This window comes from Pseudophryne corroboree, chromosome 2, assembly GCF_028390025.1.
Source record: "Pseudophryne corroboree isolate aPseCor3 chromosome 2, aPseCor3.hap2, whole genome shotgun sequence".
NCBI lineage: Eukaryota > Metazoa > Chordata > Amphibia > Anura > Myobatrachidae > Pseudophryne > Pseudophryne corroboree.
Window position 1 is genome coordinate 836,534,267 of NC_086445.1, and position 19,012 is coordinate 836,553,278.

General features: G+C 46.8%; 1 protein-coding gene across 2 annotated transcripts in view; it reads right to left on the bottom strand.

Moving 5' to 3' along the window:
* RPS6KA3 (ribosomal protein S6 kinase A3) overlaps positions 1 to 19,012 on the bottom strand; it is a 357,052-nt gene that overhangs the window by 37,042 nt on the left and 300,998 nt on the right. For both annotated transcript variants that reach the window (XM_063955757.1, XM_063955758.1), the window contains 5 exons: positions 3,733 to 3,803; positions 2,468 to 2,556; positions 2,259 to 2,323; positions 1,817 to 1,919; positions 1,260 to 1,384 (listed from right to left, as the gene is read on the bottom strand). In XM_063955757.1, the coding sequence (XP_063811827.1) occupies positions 1,260 to 1,384; positions 1,817 to 1,919; positions 2,259 to 2,323; positions 2,468 to 2,556; positions 3,733 to 3,803 (453 nt within the window). The remainder of the gene's footprint in view (positions 1 to 1,259; positions 1,385 to 1,816; positions 1,920 to 2,258; positions 2,324 to 2,467; positions 2,557 to 3,732; positions 3,804 to 19,012) is intronic.

The window sequence follows — 19,012 nt, forward strand, 5'->3', positions numbered from 1 at the left end:
ATGATACACACTCCTTTGACATAGTAAATGTCAAAGAACACACACACAGGAAATAGGTTAAAAGCAGTTAACCCACACAGAGCCCTTCCAGGGAAAAACAGAGTATAATGGAGCCAGCCACACAGCGCCCCTGTAGCTAAAGAACAAGTTTAGCTGGGTCGCAAAGTAAGTATCCGTAATAGGGCTTAGTACACCAAATATTGCTCCCCCCCCCCCCCCCCCCCCGCTATGACCCCCTGGTATCGTTGAGGTGTTCTGGAGTGCTTGTGGAGGAGCTGCGCTTCCCTGCCAATCTGCCTGTGTATAGCTGCAGAGGGAAAACGGCGCTGCTGAGCTGCTGGATCCGCTCATAGTGCAGCCCTGCCCCCTTAATGTTGCACGGTCTTCCCGGGTTTTTTATAATGGCTGAGGTAAATATTCTGTTCTACAGTGGGTTAAAACCCCTGTAGTGTACTGTCAGTGTGGGTATCATTATTGGCTTCAACTCGCCCTTCACAATGGTCACACAGTGTCTCTGAAGCCTGGAGCGCAGCCTGCATGTCAGCGCTGCGTTCCTACCCTTGTGCCGCCATTACAGCCGGCAACCCGCTAACCGGGACACCGGCTACCTACTCACCACTCTTCTGACTTCTGGCTCTGTTAGGGGAGGCGGCGTGCTGTGGGTCTGTACACTCGCCGTGGTGGGGCTTGTGAATAGGACCCTCAGGAGTTCAGTGTCCTGTCAGCAGGGAACGTGACCATTAACCCTAGGGAGGTTGGGCCGTTCCCCCCCTAAGTCCCATGAAGCAGGCAGTCTTGTGCCAAACAGCGCTGTCTGAAAATAAAAAATAGAAAATAAATGCAGAAAACTCTTCAGGAGCTTCCAAAGTGTGACCGGCTCCTCCGGGCACATTTTCTAAACTGAGTCTGGTAGGAGGGGCATAGAGGGAGGAGCCAGCCCATACTATCAAATTCTTAAAGTGCTCATGGCTTCTAGTTGACCTGTTTATACCCAATGGTACTAATATAGACTCCAGTATCCTCTAGGACGTAAGAGAAAGTTTGATAATTAGAAAAATAAAAAGAAGGTGTTAGACGGAGAATATAATATACACAATGTTAAAAGTATACATAAAGCAAAGCAACAAATGCAGAGTTTTTTTTTTATTACAATAATACAGTATGAACACCTTACCATATAAACACAAATGCAAACTTACATAAAAAATTACTAAAGTACATGCCAATTTCTAAAACTAATTTTTCAACCATATGCTTACCGGAACAATGCCATGAACTCCAACCGTTTGAATAGCCTGGTTTTCTTCCTCAGTAGCAATCGCTACGAAGCTAAATCCTCGGAAGAGCTGGTGTGCATTGGCACTTGCTGGGATACCGGGAGAGTCTGGGCAAAACAATAATAAATAAAGCCAACAATTAACTATGCGGCAGCTATTTTAAAGGACTATTTACACACAAGCAATACTCTTGTATTTTTTTTATATATAGTTTATTTTAATTCTCTGCGGTATATACTGAATGCAAAACTAAAAACCATTTGCATGAATGCTTATTAAATATAACCCTATCGAAAAGAAAGTCACTTCCCCACTCAGTTCCGATGAACCTATTCATTATGCAGCTAGAACCAAGGGATTTTTATAATGAATCCGGCTGGGACTGGCTGTCAAAACAGTACTGTTATGACTTAACGTGGCAAAATGTGCTTCACCCAATTATAGCACCTCGATAGATAAAACCAACATTAAGGACCACACAGCATCACTCGTTGGGAAGGTGTGTGTCTCATCTTTCAGCTTAAAAAAAATAATCTCACCTTTGGGTGTTTTTGCTGTGAACTCTGGGTCGAAATAGAATGTGTCTTCGGGACCACCTGTTGCTGGTTTGAATGGAGGCTGAATTTCTCTTCTATACAATTTCTGCAAAAATTATTTCATATTCACTTTTCATTTCTATATACTGATTTTCCAGCTAAAAATCAAAGCCTGGTTGGATATAAGACAGTGACTTTTGTGACAAGGGGCGGGATGCACCAAGCAGTGGAAAGAGTGGAAATGTGGACAAGTTTCCCATCGCAAGTAGCATTTCTCACATACATGAATGGTAGAATTCAGTTGGTGGTTATGGTCAACTTTTCCAATCTTCACTGCTTGATACATCACCCTAAGCAAAGTATAGTAACTATTTTATAATTTATGTTTTAATAGGTATGTATTTTGGTGCTTTATCACTTAAATATAAAAGCTCAATTCACTCACATTCCAATCAATTGTTGAAAAGAAAGGATGTCTCTTAATTTCTTCAACACCATCTGGACCAGCTCCTAAACAAAAAGTGGGCAAAAGACAATATATATAAGAAAAAAGAAAAAAAAATGTACATAAATCAATTAACTGTCACTCTATTCCACTGTATCACTTTTCAGTAAGTAATCTTTCAGTGGTTACATATAATGGAGGCAGCTCACCTAGTCTGTTGGTTGGGTTTCTCTTAAAGAGCATGCGTAGAAGAGACTGGGCCTCCAGGGTAAGGAACTGCGGCATCCCAAGCTTGGCCCTACATAGTCAAACAAATCAAAATGAAGAGGCCTTGTGGTAATGATCTGGTTTCGGTGCTGGAGAACATAGCCAAGGTACTGTATTTCAGAAATAATTTCTGATACCTTATAAATCGCTAAAAGACTAAAGTATGTCTAAGCACAGCATTGAATTAAATATGAATCCATTCCCCATCATTATCTGAATTCACTAAAACGTTGTTGTACTGCGGAGGTGCAACGGAGAATAACAAACACAACATAAAGGAAGGATTTCAAGCATTCACCTATGGGGCAATCACAGACTACGATATCTCAATCTAACAGTGTACAGTTGCATATATAGTCAATGTTCACTTGATTGGTAAGTAACACTCAACTTTTTATAGCTTAAAATATCAGATAATAACCAACGATGAAATATAAAGAAAGAGAGATTATTAGATATATTAATATATACAAATCTAAGTAAAATTTTAATGTCAATCCAGTGAGAAGACTCACAATTTATCATAAATGGTATCTCATTTCTATTTTCCTCAAGAATGTTGTAATTCTTCTATTTTCCCATATTTAGGCTGACATTGGAGCTGATAAAAGTGGGGGATGTACATGCAGACATGGCACTGGCCAAACCTACTTTTTTTTACAATGGGCCCTTCATCAGCCCCATGCCCACTTGACCCTTAATTTGGCCCTGTCATAGGCTACACTTATGGTGTGTACACACGGTGAGATATTTTATTTCGATTTTGACTATATAGTCAAAATCACCAGAAAAGTTAGTGCAGATCGCAAGGTGAAAGTCACCTTGCGATCCCGATTCGCGGTCCCGCCAGGTCGGCATCGCAAGAAAAGATAGACTGTGCAGGCAAGTCAATCCTTGCTAGATCGGTGTACTATCTAGTTCATCTCATATGTCAAGAACATCTCACATAAGCCAAAATCATAAGCACACATAGTCCATATCTCAAGAAACGTTAGTCAAAATCTGTGCTATCTGGGCTCCGGGGAGTTCAAGGGAAATCGCAAGTGAAAATCGGGCATAGCAAGGATCTCACCGTGTGTACACACCCTTAAACATGTCTATTTCTTGTAGCATTGTCAGACTTTATTCATGTACAGTGTAAATGCGAGTGGAACTGCAGAACTAAGCTTGAATATTTTTTTATTTTTTTTTACAAGAGATTACTCACTTTAAAATCATGGTCATGGTCTCCTTTCTGTCCTTTCCTTGAAAGGGTAAGGTACCAGTAAGCATTTCAAACTGTGGGTAGAAGATATGCTGTGTGAGATGACTACATTCATCGTAATGCTAAGAAACAGAAAACACAACCTGCAGTAGTACAAATATACTTTCACGTCTCAATAGCTCTGTGCCTAGCAGCTTCAGGTGCTTTTTCCCAATACATATTGGTATATTAAGGCAAATATATTCCAACAGCTCGGCTGCAAAGAGAAGCTGCTCACTGTACATCTACTAGGGCTGTTTTTATCTTCTGGTAGAATCAGATAAGGATATGCAGGCAGCTAGAACAGAGGGCATCACCAAACACAAAAGAGCTCTTGTCAGCAAAGGGTCACATGTACAAAAACTTGTGTGCTGCTGTACATTCTTAGTTAGTAAAAAATAGTCATTTCCTGCAAGTACCTGTGGTAGGAGCTTAAGCAAGCACAGAAAACTAATCAGACAAATACTTAAAATCAACAAACCAGCACTGTAGCAACTATTTAAGGATAACAATTATAATGGTGTTTCCTAGCCTAAATCACCTACTGTAGTTAAAATAAAACTGCCCAGTACTTTTGCATGAAAAACATAAAGCATTTTCAGCTCTTTCAGCACCACATCTAGCTGGATTTGTTCCTAACTTTGAATGAGATCTGTTCTGTACAAGTCCATCATTTGCAGTTCCCGGAGAGGAATCTATGTGCAGACACAATAAATAATGCATTAATGCATTATCCGTGCAGCAGGGAGCTGGGTCTTGATCATAGTACAGATAAATGGCTCCCTGCACTGTGAGCTCTGTATAGCTTAGCACTGCTTTTCATGTGATTAAAGCTGTGCAGTGCCCATGTTATGAGAAGTTAATGTACTGTGAGTGGCCCATGAGAAAAAAAATTTTTTTCCCCCAACACTGCACATTTTAAATCCCAATTATAATGTACAGTGCAAAAAGTTTTTGACAAAGGAGCAATAAAAAACAAAAAAAATTAAATAAAAAAAAAACCCAATAAGCAGGACATAACAGACTCTGCTAACAACACGGATGTGGGGACTTCCCTACAGCTGCCAGGGGTGGGAGAAGCAGTCAGACTAGAACACACATGCATAGGACAGGCCAAAAGCACAGAGTCTGGAGTTTATCTCAATAGCTATAGAAAGTTGTGACTCATCAATAGGTATGTAGACAATCACACTATCACCTTACATTTCATGGATATAGCATACCTCCCAACTTTCAGTGACAAAAATGTGAGACTCCTGCGCAGTTAAGCTGTGCCCACTCGAAAAGGGTGAGTGGCTTCGGTAAAAAGTGCGTAGCTTCATAGTAATGGCGCAATCATGAGCCATGCCCCCAGTTTTCATGATTGAGTGGGCATGCCAATCGCTCTGTGAGCTGGACTGACAATAGTCCATTATTTACATGGTACAAATTTCTACCAAAAACGATGAGGGAAAATAAGATTTTAAACCTACCGGTAAATCTTTTTCTCCTAGTCCGTAGAGGATGCTGGGGACTCCATAAGGACCATGGGGTATAGACGGCTCTGCAGGAGACATGGGCACTGTAAAGACTTTAGAATGGGTGTGCACTGGCTCCTCCCTCTATGCCCCTCCTCCAGACCTCAGTTAGGACTGTGCCCAGAGGAGACTGACAGTACGAGGAAAGGATTTTTGTTAATCTAAGGGCAAGATACATACCGTACAACATGGAATGAACCAAACCAGTTAACAGTATGAACCAAACAGCATCAGCTAAAGACTGATCTCAACTGTAACATAACCCTTATGTCAGCAACAACTATATACAAGCCTTGCAGAATTTGTCCGCACCAGGACGGGCGCCCAGCATACTCTAAGGACTAGGAGAAAAAGATTTACCGGTAGGTTTAAAATCTTATTTTCTCTTACGTCCTAGAGGATGCTGGGGACTCCGTAAGGACCATGGGGATTATACCAAAGCTCCAAACCGGGCGGGAGAGCGCGGATGACTCTGCAGCACCGATTGAGCAAACAGGAGGTCCTCATCAGCCAGGGTATCAAACTTGTATAATTTTGCAAAAGTGTTTGAACCCGACCAAGTAGCTGCTCGGCAAAGCTGTAATGCCGAGGCACCTCGGGCAGCTGCCCAATAAGAGCCCACCTTCCTAGTGGAATGGGCCTTTTTTGAATTCGGTAACGGCAATCCAGCAGTAGTATGAGCCTGCTGAATCGTATTACAGATCCAGCGAGCAATAGTCTGCCTTGAAGCAGGAGCGCCAACCTCGTTGGCTGCATACAGGACAAACAGTGCCTCTGTTGTCCTAACTCTAGTCGTCCTGGCTACATAAATTTTTAAGGCCCTGACTACCTCAAGGGACTTGGAACCCTCCAAGTCACCCGTAGCCACAGGCACCACAATAGGTTGGTTCATATGAAACGACGAAACCACCTAAGGTAGAAACTGAGGGCGAGTTCTTAACTCCGCCCGATCCACATGGAAAATCAGATAGGGGCTCTTGTGAGACAAAGCCGCCAATTCGGACACCTGCCTTGCAGATGCCAAGGTCAACAACATGACTACTTTCCAAGTGAGAAATTTTAAGTCAACCGTTTGAAGAGGTTCAAACCAGTGTGATTTAAGGAACTGTAACACCACGGTAAGGTCCCACGGTGCCACTGGGGGCACAAAAGGTGGCTGGATGTGCAGCACTCCCTTTACAAAAATCTGGACTTCTGGGAGAGAAGCCAATTCCTTCTGAAAGAAAATAGATAAGGCCGAAATCTGCACCTTGATGGAGCCTAACTTGAGGCCCATATCCACTCCTGTCTGCAGGAAGTGGAGAAAACGACCCAGCTGAAAATCCTCCGTAGGAGCGTTCTTGGCTTCATACCAATATACATATTTTCCCCAGATACGGTGATAATGCTTAGCCGTTACTTCCTTCCTAGCCTTGATCAGAGTAGGGATGACTTCCCCCGGAATACCTTTCCAAGCTAGGATTTGGTGTTCAACCGCCCTGCCGTCAAACGTAACCGCGGTAAGTCTTGGAACACACAGGACCCCTGTTGCAACAGGTCCTCCCTGGGGGGAAAGAGGCCACGGATCTTTTGAGCATTTCCTGAAGATCTGAATACCAGGCCCTTCGAGGCCAAACTGGGACAATGAGAATTGTCTGCACTATTGTTTTTCTCATGATTCTCAATACTTTTGAGATGATGGAAGTGGGGGAAACACATAGACCGACTGAAACACAGACGGTGTCACTAGGGCGTCCACTGCCACTGCCTGAGGGTCTCTCGACCTGGAACAATACGTCCGAAGCTTCTTGTTGAGGCGTGACGCCATCAAGTCTATTTGAGGAAGTCCCCAACGACTTACCTCTGCAAAGACCTCCTGATGAAGCCCCCACTCTCCTGGATGGAGGTTGTGTCTGCTGAGGAAGTCTGCTTGCCAGTTGTCTACGCCCGGAAAGAAGACTGCTGACAGAGCACTTACATGATTTTCTGCCCAGCGAAGAATCCTGGTGGCTTCTGCCATTGCTGCTCTGCACCTTGTCCTGCCCTGGCGGTTTACATGCGCCACGGCTGTGACATTGTCTGACTGAATCAGAACGGGTAGGTTGCGAAGAAGGATTCCCCGCTAGTAGTAGGCCGTTGTATATGGCCCTTAACTCCAGCACATTGATCTGGAGCCACCACAAGAGAGATACCCTGGCCCTGGGGGACAGGCTTATCCTCCGATGCATTTGTAGATGGGCACCTGACCACTTGTCCAGAAAGTTCCACTGAAAAGTTCTCGCATGGAACCTGCGGAACGGAATGGCCTCGTAGGCCGCCACCATCTTTCCCAATACTCGAGTGCAGTGATGAACTGACACTCTTTTAGGTTTTAGCAGGTCCTTGACCATGTTCTGGAGCTCCTGGGTTTTTTCCACTGGGAGAAAAACCCTCTTTTTTTCCCTGTGTCCAGAACCATGCCCAAAAATGACAGCCGAGTTGTCGGAACCAACTGGAACTTTGGTAGATTTAGAATCCAGCCGTGTTGTTGTATTACTCTCAGGAAGAGAGACACGCTTTTTAGCAACTGATCTCTTGATCTTGCCTTTATCAGGAGATCGTCCAAGTATGGGATAATTGTGACTCCTTGCTTGCGCAGAAGAACCATAATTTCCGCCATTACCTTGGTGAAAATTCTCGGGGCCATGGAAAGCCCAAACGGCAACGTCTGAAACTGGTAATGACAATCCTGTACAGCGAATCTCAGGTACGCCTGATGTGGCGGATATATGGGGACATGAAGGTATGTATCCTTTATGTCCAGTGACACCATAAAATCCCCCCCCCCTTCCAGGCTGGAGATCACTGCCCGGAGAGATTCCATCTTGAATTTGAACCTTTTCCAATATAGGTCCAGGGATTTTAGATCCAGAATTGGTCTGACCGAACCATCCGGCTTCGGGACCACAAATAGGGTTGAATAAAACCCTTTCCCCTGTTGCACTAGGGGAACCTTGATAATCACCTGCTGTTGACACAGCTTTTGTATGGCAGCTGAAACTATTTCCCTCTCTGGGGGAAAAGCTGGCCAGGCCGATTTGAAAAATCGGCGTGGAGGAACATCTTCGAACTCCAGTTTGTAGCCTTGGGATACGATATCGACCACCCAAGGATCCAAGTCCGACTGAACCCAGACTTGGCTGAAGAGCCGAAGACATGCCCCCACCGGTGCGGACTCCCGCAGCGGAGCCCCAGCGTCATGCAGAGGATTTTGTAGAGGCCGGGGAGGACTTTTGTTCCTGGGAACTAGCCATAGCTGGAGTTCTTTTCCCTCTACCTCTGGCGAGGAAGGAAGAGCCCCGACCCTTTTTGAACTTATGCGCCCGAAAGGACTGCATCTGGTATTGAGGTGTTTTCTTTTGCAGTGGGGGAACTTAAGGCAAAAAAGAAGATTTACCCGCGGTAGCCGTGGAAACCAGATCCGCGAGGCCGTCCCCAAATAACACTTCACCTTTGTAAGGCAAAGCCTCCATATGTCTCTTTGAATCCGCATCATCTGTCCATTGATGGGTCCCACAGGGACCTTCTAGCAGAAACTGCCATGGCATTGGCTCTTGAACCCCACAGCCCAATATCTCTTGCAGCCTCTCTCATATCTAAGGCTGTGTCCTTAATGTGACCCAAGGTCAACAAAATACTATCTTTATCTAGGGTGTCTATGTCAGATGACAAGTTATCTGCCCCCGCTGCAATAGCGGTACCCATTTTATGCCGACGCCCCTGCCGGTCTGAGCAGGGCACCCGTAGTCGCATAAATTGATTTTAAGGTAGTTTCCTGTCTGCGATCCGCAGGATCCTTGAGGGCTGCCGCGTCCGGGGACGGTAGTGCAACCTTCTTGGACAAGCGCGTCAAGGTCTTGTCCACCGTGGGCGAGGATTCCCACCGTAACCTGTCCTTCGCGGGAAAAGGATACACTATAAAATTCACTTGGGAACCTGCAGTCTCTTGTCAGGAGTTTCCCAAACCTTTTCAAATAAAGCGTTCAGCTCATGAGATGGGGGAAACGTTACCTCAGGTTTCTTTTCCTTAAACATGCAGACCCTCGTGTCTGGGACAGAGGGGTCCTCCGTGATATGCAAAACATCTTTTATTGCAATAATCATACATTGAATACTCTTGGCCACTCTTGGGTGCCACCGTGCATCATCATAGTCGACACTGGAGTCGGAATCCGTGTCGGTATCAGTGTCTGCTATCTGGGAAAGGGGATGTTTATGTGACCCTGATGGGTCTTGTGACACTGTCAAAGCCATGGATTGACTCCCTGCTCTATCCCTGGACACTGCTTCGTTCAATCTCTTATGTAATAAATTCATATTAGCATTTAAAACATTCCACATGTCCACCCAATCCGGTGTCGGCTGTGCCGACAGAGACACGATCACCATCTGCTCTGCATCCTCCCTAAACAAGCCTTCCGCCTCAGACATGTCGACACACACGTACTGACACCCCCACACACACTGGGATAACTGAAATATGGGGACTGACCCACAATAAGGCCCTTTGGAGAGTCAGAGAGAGAGTATGCCAGCACACACCCAGCGCCACAATATACTGAAAACAAAAGTCCCAGTCTAAATAGCGCTTATAACATATAATATTTGCACCAAATAATGTGGAGAAAATGGCGCTGGTTAGTGCTGGAGGATCAAGCCCCGCCCCCTCGACGGCGGGCTTCGGTCCCCCTCATATCTTTATACTGGCGGGGGTTTTATAACATACTGCCCCTGCAGTATCTAAACTTGCTGCCAGATTAAATATAGGTGTTTATTGCTGCCCAGGGCGCCCCCCCCCAGCGCCCTGCACCCATGCTGTGCCTGTGTGTGTATGTGGGAGCAATGGCGCGCAGCGTTACCGCTGCACGTTACCTCAGTGAAGATCTGAAGTCTTCTGCCGCATTTGAAGTCTTCTTTCATCTTATACTCCACCGGCTTCTATCTTCCGGCTCTGTAAGGAGGGCGGCGGCGCGGCTCCGGGACGAACGGCGAGGGTGAGACCTGCGTTCCGACCCTCTGGAGCTAATGGTGTCCAGTAGCCTAAGAAGCAGAGCCTATCATTTAAGTAGGTCTGCTTCTCTCCCCTCAGTCCCACGATGCAGGGAGCCTGTTGCCAGCAGTACTCCCTGAAAATAAAAAACCTAACAAAAGTCTTTTCAGAGAAACTCAGGAGAGCTCCCCTGCAGTGCATCCAGTCTCCACTGGGCACAGGAAATCCTACACAGCTCCAACTCTGCAGTCCCCTGGAGGAGGGGCATAGAGGGAGGAGCCAGTGCACACCCATTCTAAAGTATTTACAGTGTCCATGTGTCCTGCGGAGCCGTCTATACCCCATGGTCCTTACGGAGTCCCCAGCATCCTCTAGGACGTAAGAGAAAGACAGCTTATTATAGACTATTCAATGCGCCTGTATTAACCATACAACAGAATTATGTTTGGTACCTGAAACAGTCAGTAATACAGATGTGCCCTCATACATCTAGCATCAATACTCCATGCATAATTGGGTCCCGTGCAATACTGCTAATGTCAGTCTTTTTTTTTTTTTGCCAAAAATGTGTCTAAATCGCAATGAAATGTGAATGGGGCTGTTTGACATGACTGCAGCCAAGATGAATGAGGATATGATGGAAATTACCGCGGGGAGTAATTCAACTGACGCAGATAGGCAGCATTATTGGGGAATTTGTTTCACCTGTTTAAGTGCCTTTTTTTGCGGCCATGATAATACACGGATGTGGGAAATGGACATTAATTTCCTGTTCTCACACCAAGAGACGTATTTTTTCCAAATACGGTGGTTTAGACGCTACCCCCTTTCTGGCTTGTATCAGGGTTGGAATAACCCTATCTGGGATCCCTTTCAGGGCTCGAATTTGACACTCAACCTCCATGCCATCAAACGAAGCAGCGGTAAGTCTTGATAGACGAACGGCCCCTGTTGGAGAAGGTCCTCGCGAAGAGGTAGAGGCCACGGGACCTCTATGAGCATCTCCAGTAGATCTGCATATCAGGCCCTTCTTGGCCAGTCCGGAGCAATGAGAATTGCTTGAACCTTTTCCCTTTTTATTCTTTTGAGAATCTTTGGGATCAACGGGAGTGGTGAAAACACGTACACCATCTGGTAGACCCATGGAGTCACCAGAGCATCCACTGCCACTGCTTGTGGGTCCCTCGACCTGGAACAATACTGTTTGAGCTTCTTGTTGAGACGAGAGGCCATCATGTCGATTTGTGGAATTCCCCACTGAAGTGACAAGAACCCGAACATCTCCGGGTGAAGGCCCCACTCTCCTGGGTGGAGGTTGTGTCTGCTGAGGAAGTCTGTTTCCCAGTTGTCTACTCCCGGAACGAAGATAGTGGACAACGCCACAGCGTGCCTTTCTGCCCAGAGGAGAATCCTTGTGACCTCTGACATTGCTGCTCTGTTCTTCGTTCCGTCCTGTCGGATTATGTACGTTACTGCCGTCACATTGTCCAACTGAACATGAATGGCTTGATCTTGAAGATGTGATGCCTGTAGAAGGGCGTTGTATATGAATGTTGATCGGAAGAATGGCTTTCTGACTTGACCATCTTCCTAGGAACTGTTCCCCCTGGGTGACTGCTCCCCAACCTCTGAGGCTTGTGTCTGTGGTTAGCAGAATCCAATTTTGAATCCCGAACCTCCGGCCTTCAGTCAGGTGAGAACTCTGAAGCCACCACAGAAGGGAAATCCTGGCTTTGGCGACAGACGGAACCTCTGGTGCATGTGTAGATGCGATCTGGACCATTTGTTCAACAGATCCAGCTGGAAGGGCCTTGCGTGAAACCTTCCGTAATGCAGCGCCTCGTAAGCTGCCACCATCTTCCCCAGAAGGCGAATGCATAGATGCACTGATATCCGGATTTGTCTTAGAACATCCCGCACCATCGACTGGTTCACCATTGCCTTTTCCAACGGAAGGAACACCTTCTGTGCCTCCGTATCCAGTATCCTCCCCAGGAATGGATGCCTCCGTGTTGGTTCCATACAAGATTTTGGTAGGTTCAGAATCCACCCGTGAGAGGGTTAACAACCTCTCCCTGGATAGTGCTTTTATCAGCAGATCATCCAGGTATGGTATTATGTTCACTTCCTGTTTGCGGAGGAGAAACATCATCTCTGCCATTACCTTGGTGAACACCCTCAGTGCCGCAGAGAGGCCAAATGGCAGGGCCTGGAACTGGTAGTGACAGTCCTGTAAGGCAGACCTTAGATAAGCTTGATGAGGCGGCCAAATCGGAATATGAAGGTACACATCCTTGATATCCAGAGACACCAAGAATTTCCCTTCCACTAGACCTGAGATCACCGCTCTCAGAGACTCCATCTTGAACTTGAACACCCGTAAGTATGGGTTCAACGACATGAGATTTAAAATGGGCCTTACCAAACCGTCCGGTTTTGGAACTACAAACAGATTGGAATAATAACCCTGACCTTGTAGCTGAAGAGGAACTGGAACAATGACCTGAGTCTGTACCAGTTTTAGAATTGCTTCCTGTAAAGTCATACTTGCTTCTTGAGAAGCTGGTAAGCCTGATTTGAAGAATCTGTGAGGTGGGAGTTCCTGAAATTCCAGTCTGTAGCCCTGGGCTATAAGATCTTTGACCCAGGGATCCTGTCATGACGTTGCCCATATGTGACTGAAGAGTCTCAAACGGGCTCCCACCTGCTTGTCTTCCAGGCTGTGCGGTCCACCGTCATGCTGAAGGCTTAGAGGAAGCAGAACTGGGAGTCTGTTCCTGTGTGAACCTGCAGCTGCACGGTTTCTGGGTTTACCACTATTGCCTTTAAAGGCCGTAGAAGAACCTTTGGTTTTGTTTTTAAACTTCGCTGTCTGAAAGGACTGCAGAGTTGGAGCTGTGTAGGATTTCTAGCCGAGGGAGCTGCAGAAGGAAGGTATGTAGACTTACTCGACGTAGCCTTGGATATCCATGTATCCAGCTCATCTCCAAAAAGGGCTTCACCTGTGAAAAGTAGGCTTTCCACGCCTTCCCTGGAATTCGTGTCCGCAGTCCACTGGCGTAGCCACAAGCCCCTGTGTGCTGACACTGCCATGGCAGTGGTGCGTACATTGAGTAAACCAATTTCCTTTATAGCCGCCACCATAAAGTTAGCAGAATCCTGTACATGTTGTAGGAGCAAAATTATCTCCCTCCATCAATTAGATTACCTGACCATTTTGCAATGGCCCTAGAGATCCATGCACAAGCTATAGTGGGTCTCTGGGCCAACCCCGCAGCTGTGTACAGAGATTTGAGAGTGGTCTCAATTTTGCAGTCAAGGAAGCTGCCCCAGGAACAGGTAAAACTATCTTACGTGACAGACTAGAAACCGATGCATCAACTATCGGTGGGTTTTCACATTTTTTCCTATCATCCTGAGGAAACAGGAAAGATGTGAGTAACCGTTTTGGGACCTGAAACTCCTTGTCAGGATTTACCCAAGTTGCTTCAAATAGGGAATTTAATTCCTTAGATGCAGGGAAAATAGCTGAGGATTTCTTTTTCACATTAAAATAAGATTCTTCCTCGTCCTCCGATACCTTCAGGGATGTGCAGGACGTCTCAAATAGCTTCTATCAGGGCCTGTGACAAAGCAGCATCCCCCCCTCCAGAGTCTACCTCACCCTCCTCTGGGTCTGATACATCATCATCGGTATCAGCCTGCATGATTTGGGCCAGGGTACGCTTCTGTGGACAAATGGCAGGGGTCTGAGACGATGGAATGACCACTGAATCTCTATTCATCAGGTCAAAAACAGATTGCCGTAAGTATTGCGTCTCCTCATTTTGGGATAATTTATTTGAAATATTTGAAATCATCCCTTTTAATGAATATAACCATACTGGTTCAGATCCACTAGCCTGAGAATGTGTACTATCCTGAGTACATGGCAGTGAGCCCCCAGATTGAGAGAAACACTCTGCTGTGCATGAAACACACTCCTTTGACATAGTAAATGTAAAAGAACACACATACATACAGTGATGAATAGCTTAAAAGCACAGTTAACCCGCACAAGAGCCCCCTAGGGAGACACAGAGTATGATGCAGCCAGCCACACAGCGCCCTTATAGCTAATTATGTTGTAGCTGGGTCGCAAACTAAGCATTTGTAATAAAAGCTCAGTATTCTAATACTGCTCCCCCCCCTTTGCTATGACCACCCAGTACTGCTGAGGCAAGCTGGTGTCCTTGTGGAGGGGCTGCCCTTCCCTGCCAGTCTGTCTGTTTAGAGCTGCAGAGGGAAAATGGCACTGGTGAGCTGCTGGATCCGCTCATAGTGAAGACCTGCCTCCGTAATGGCGCGTGGTCTTCCCGTTTTTTTTATACTGGCTGAGGTATGTTTGTTGCTTAACAGTGGGTTAGAACCCCTGTAAGCTAGTTTGTCAGTGTGGGTATTTCATTAGTGGCTCAGCGAGCCCCTCACGGCGGGACACACGCACCGCATGTCACCCTGAGCTCTGTAGCGCAGCCTGCATGTCAGCTCCATACCCTTATGCAGCCATTGAAGCTGGTGACCCGCTAACCGGGACACCGGCCATCTACTCACCATTCTTCTGTCTTCTGGCTCTGTTAGGGGTGGCGGCATGCTGCTGGTCTGTACGCTCGCCATGGTGGGGCTTGCGAATAGGACACTCAGGAGCTCAGTGTCCTGTCACCGGGGAAAGGGACCATTAACACTGGAGCAGGTTGGGACGTTTTTCACCCCCAAGTCCCACGAAGCAGACAGGCTGTTGCCATACAGCGCTGTCTGAAAACAACAAACAGCAAAATAAATGTAGAAAACTCTTCAGGAGCTTCAATAAGCATGACCGGCTCCTCTGAGCACATTTTCTAAACTAAGCCTGGTAGAAAAGGCATAGAGGGAGGAGCAAGCCCACACTATCAAGTTCTTAAAGTGCCCACGGCTCCTAGTGGACCCGCCTATACCCCGTGGTACTAATGTGGACCCCAGTATCCTCTAGGACGTAAGAGAAAATAAGATTTTAAACCTACCGGTAAATCTTTTTCTCGTAGTCCGTAGAGGATGCTGGGGACTCCGTAAGGACCATGGGGATAGACGGGCTCCTCAGGAGACATGGGCACTTTAAGAAAGACTTTAGCTCTGGTGTGCACTGGCTCCTCCCTCTATGCCCCTCCTCCAGACCTCAGTTAGAGAAACTGTGCCCAGAGGAGACGGACAGTACGAGGAAAGGATTTTTGTTAATCCAAGGGCAAGATTCATACCAGCCACACCAATCACACCGTATAACTTGTGATATACTATCCAGTTAACAGTATGAAAACGACACAGCATCAGTCCAGGACCGATGAGACTATAACATAACCCTTATTTAAGCAATAACTATATACAAGTCTTGCAGAAGTAGTCCGCACTTGGGACGGGCGCCCAGCATTCTCTACGGACTACGAGAAAAAGATTTACCGGTAGGTTTAAAATCTTATTTTCTCTTACGTCCTAGAGGATGCTGGGGACTCCGTAAGGACCATGGGGATTATACCAAAGCTCCCAAACGGGCGGGAGAGTGCGGATGACTCTGCAGCACCGATTGAGCAAACAGGAGGTCCTCCTCAGCCAGGGTATCAAACTTATAGAACTTTGCAAAGGAGTTTGAACCTGACCAAGTAGTAGCTCGGCACAGCTGTAGCGCCGAGACCCCTCTGGCAGCCGCCCAAGAAGAGCCTACCTTCCTAGTGGAATGGGCCTTGACCGATTTAGGTAACGGCAATCCCGCCGTAGAATGCGCCTGCTGAATCGTGTTACAGATCCAGCGAGCAATAGTCTACTTTGAAGCAGGGGCACCAATCTTGTTGGTTGCATACATGACAAACAGTGCTTCTGTTTTTCTGACTGTAGCCGATCTGGCCACGTAAATTTTCAAAGCCCTGACCACATCAAGGGACTCGGGATCCTCTAAGTCACGCGTAGCCACAGGCACCACAATAGTTCATATGAATGGATGAAACCACTTTTGGCAGGAATTGAGGACGCGTCCGCAATTCCACTCTATCCATATGGAAAACCAGAAAGGGGCTTCTATGTGATAAAGCCGCTAATTCCGACACTCGCCTAGCCGAAGCCAAGGCTAATAACATGACCACCTTCCAAGTGAGATTTATCAACTCCACCGTTTTAAGTGGTTCAAACCAGTGTGTCTTAATGAAACTTAACACCACGTTAAGGTCCCAAGGCGTCACCGGAGGTACAAAAGGAGGCTGAATATGCAGTACTTCCTTCACAAAAGTTTGTACTTCAGGGAGAGAGGCCAATTCCTTTTGAAAGAAAATGGATAAGGCCGAAATCTGAACCTTAATAGATCCTAATTTTAGGCCGAAATTCACTCCAGTTTTCAGGAAGTGAAGGAAACGGCCCAGATGGAATTCTTCCGTAGGAGCATTCCTGGCCTCACACCAAGAAACATATTTTCGCCATATACGGTGAATGTTTAGATGTCATGTCCTTCCTAGCCTTTATTAGCGTAGGAATCACCTCATCCGGAATACCCTTATCCGCTAGGATCCGGCGTTCAACCGCCATGCCGTCCAACGCAGCCGCGGTAAGTCTTGGAATAGACATGGCCCCTGTTGCAACCGGTCCTGTCTTAGAGGAAGAGGCCACGGATCTTCTGTGCGCATTTCCTGCAGATCCGGATACCAGGTCCTTCGTGGCCAATCTGGAACAATGAGGATTGTTCTCATTCCTCACCCTCCTACCATTCTCAACACCTTGGGTATGAGAGGAAGAGGGGGAAATAAATAGACCAACTGGAACACCCACAGTGTCACTAGGGCATCTACAGCTACTGCCTGAGGGTCTCTTGACCTGGTGCAATACCTCTGTAGCTTCTTGTTGAGGCGGGACGCCATCATGTCTATCTGTGGCAGTTCCCACTGACTTGCAATCTGTGCGAAGGCTTCCTAAAGAAGTCCTCTCTTGGATGCAGGTCGTGTTTGCTGAGGAAGTCTGCTTCTCAGTTGTTCACTCCCTGAATGAACTGCTGAAAATGCGCTTACATGATTTTCCGCCCAGCGGAGAATCCTGGTGGCTTCTGCCATTTCCACTCTGCTCTTTGTGCCGTCTTGGCGGTTTACATGAGCCACTGCGGTGATTTTGTCTGACTGGATCAGAACCGGTAGGTCGCGAAGCAATGTTTACGCTTGCCGAAGGGCGTTGTATATGGTCCTCAGCTCCAGGATGTTGATTTGAATACAAGTTTTTTGACTTGACCCAAAGACCTTGGAAATTTCTTCCCTGTGTGACTGCTCCCCCACCTCGGAGGCTCGCGTCCGTGGCTACCAGAATCCAGTCCTGGATGGCGAACCTGCGACCCTGCAGAAGGTGAGCACTCTGCAGCCACCATAGGAGAGACACCCTGGCCCTAGAGGACAGGGTGATTAACTGATGCATCTGTAGATGTGATCCGGACCACTTGTTCCATAGATCCCATTGGAAAGTCCTCGCATGGAACCTGCCGAAGGGAATGGCCCCGTAAGATGACACCATCTTTCCCAGGACCCGAGTGCAGTGATGCACTGACACCTGTTTTGGCTTTAATAGGTTTTTTACCAGAGTCATTAGTTCCTGGGCCTTCTCTATCGGAAGATAAACCCATTTCTGGTCCGTATTCAGAATCATACCCAAGAAGGGCAGACGAGTCATAGGAACCAACTGTGACTTCGGGATATTGAGAATCCAGCCGAGTTGCTGTGACACCTTCAGCGAAAGTGACACGATGTTCAACAACTGCTCTTTTGATCTCGCCCTTATTAGGAGATCGTCCAAGTATGGGATAATTGTGACTCCTTGCTTGCGTAAGAGCACCATCATTTCAGCCAATTACCCTGAAATTGGTGATGACAATACTGTACCGTAATTCTCAGGTACGCCTGATGGGGTGGATAAATGGGAACATGAAGGTATGCAGCCTTTATGTCTAGATACACCATAAAATCCCCCCCTTCCAGGCTGGCGATGATCGCTCTGAGAGATTCCACCTTGAATTTGAACCTTTTCAAGTATAGGTTCAGAGATTTTAATTTAAAAATAGGTCTGACCTAACCGTCCGGTTTCGGGACTACAGCCAAGGTTGAGTAATATCCCCTTCCTTGTTGAAGGAGGGAAACCTTGAGCACCACCTGTTGGAGATACAATGTGTGAATTGTATTTAATATCATCTCCCTTTCTTGGGGGAGAAGCCGGTAGGGCCGGTAAGGAAAACCGGCGAGGAGGCACCTCTTCGAATTCCAGCTTGTAACCCTGAGAAACAATTTCTATTGCCCAGGGATCCACCTGTGAGTGAACTCAAATGTGGCTGAAGAGCCGAAGACGTGCTCCCACTGGGGCGGACTCCCTTAGCGAAGCCCCAGCGTCATGCGGTGGATTTAGTAGAGGCCGGGGAGGACTTCTGTTCCTGGGAACTAGCTGTGCCCTGCGCCCTTACCTCTGGTAAGAAAGGACGCTCCTCGTACTTTCTTGTTTTTCTGTGACCGAAAGGACTGCATTTGATAATGTCGTGCTTTCTTAGGCTGTGAGGGAATATAAGGCAAAATATCAGATTTACCAGCTATAGCTGTGGAGACCAGGTCCGAGAGCCCTTCTCCACACAATTCCTCACCCTTGTAAGGTAAAACCTCCATATGCCTCTTTTAGTCGGCATCACCTGTCCACTGCATGTTCC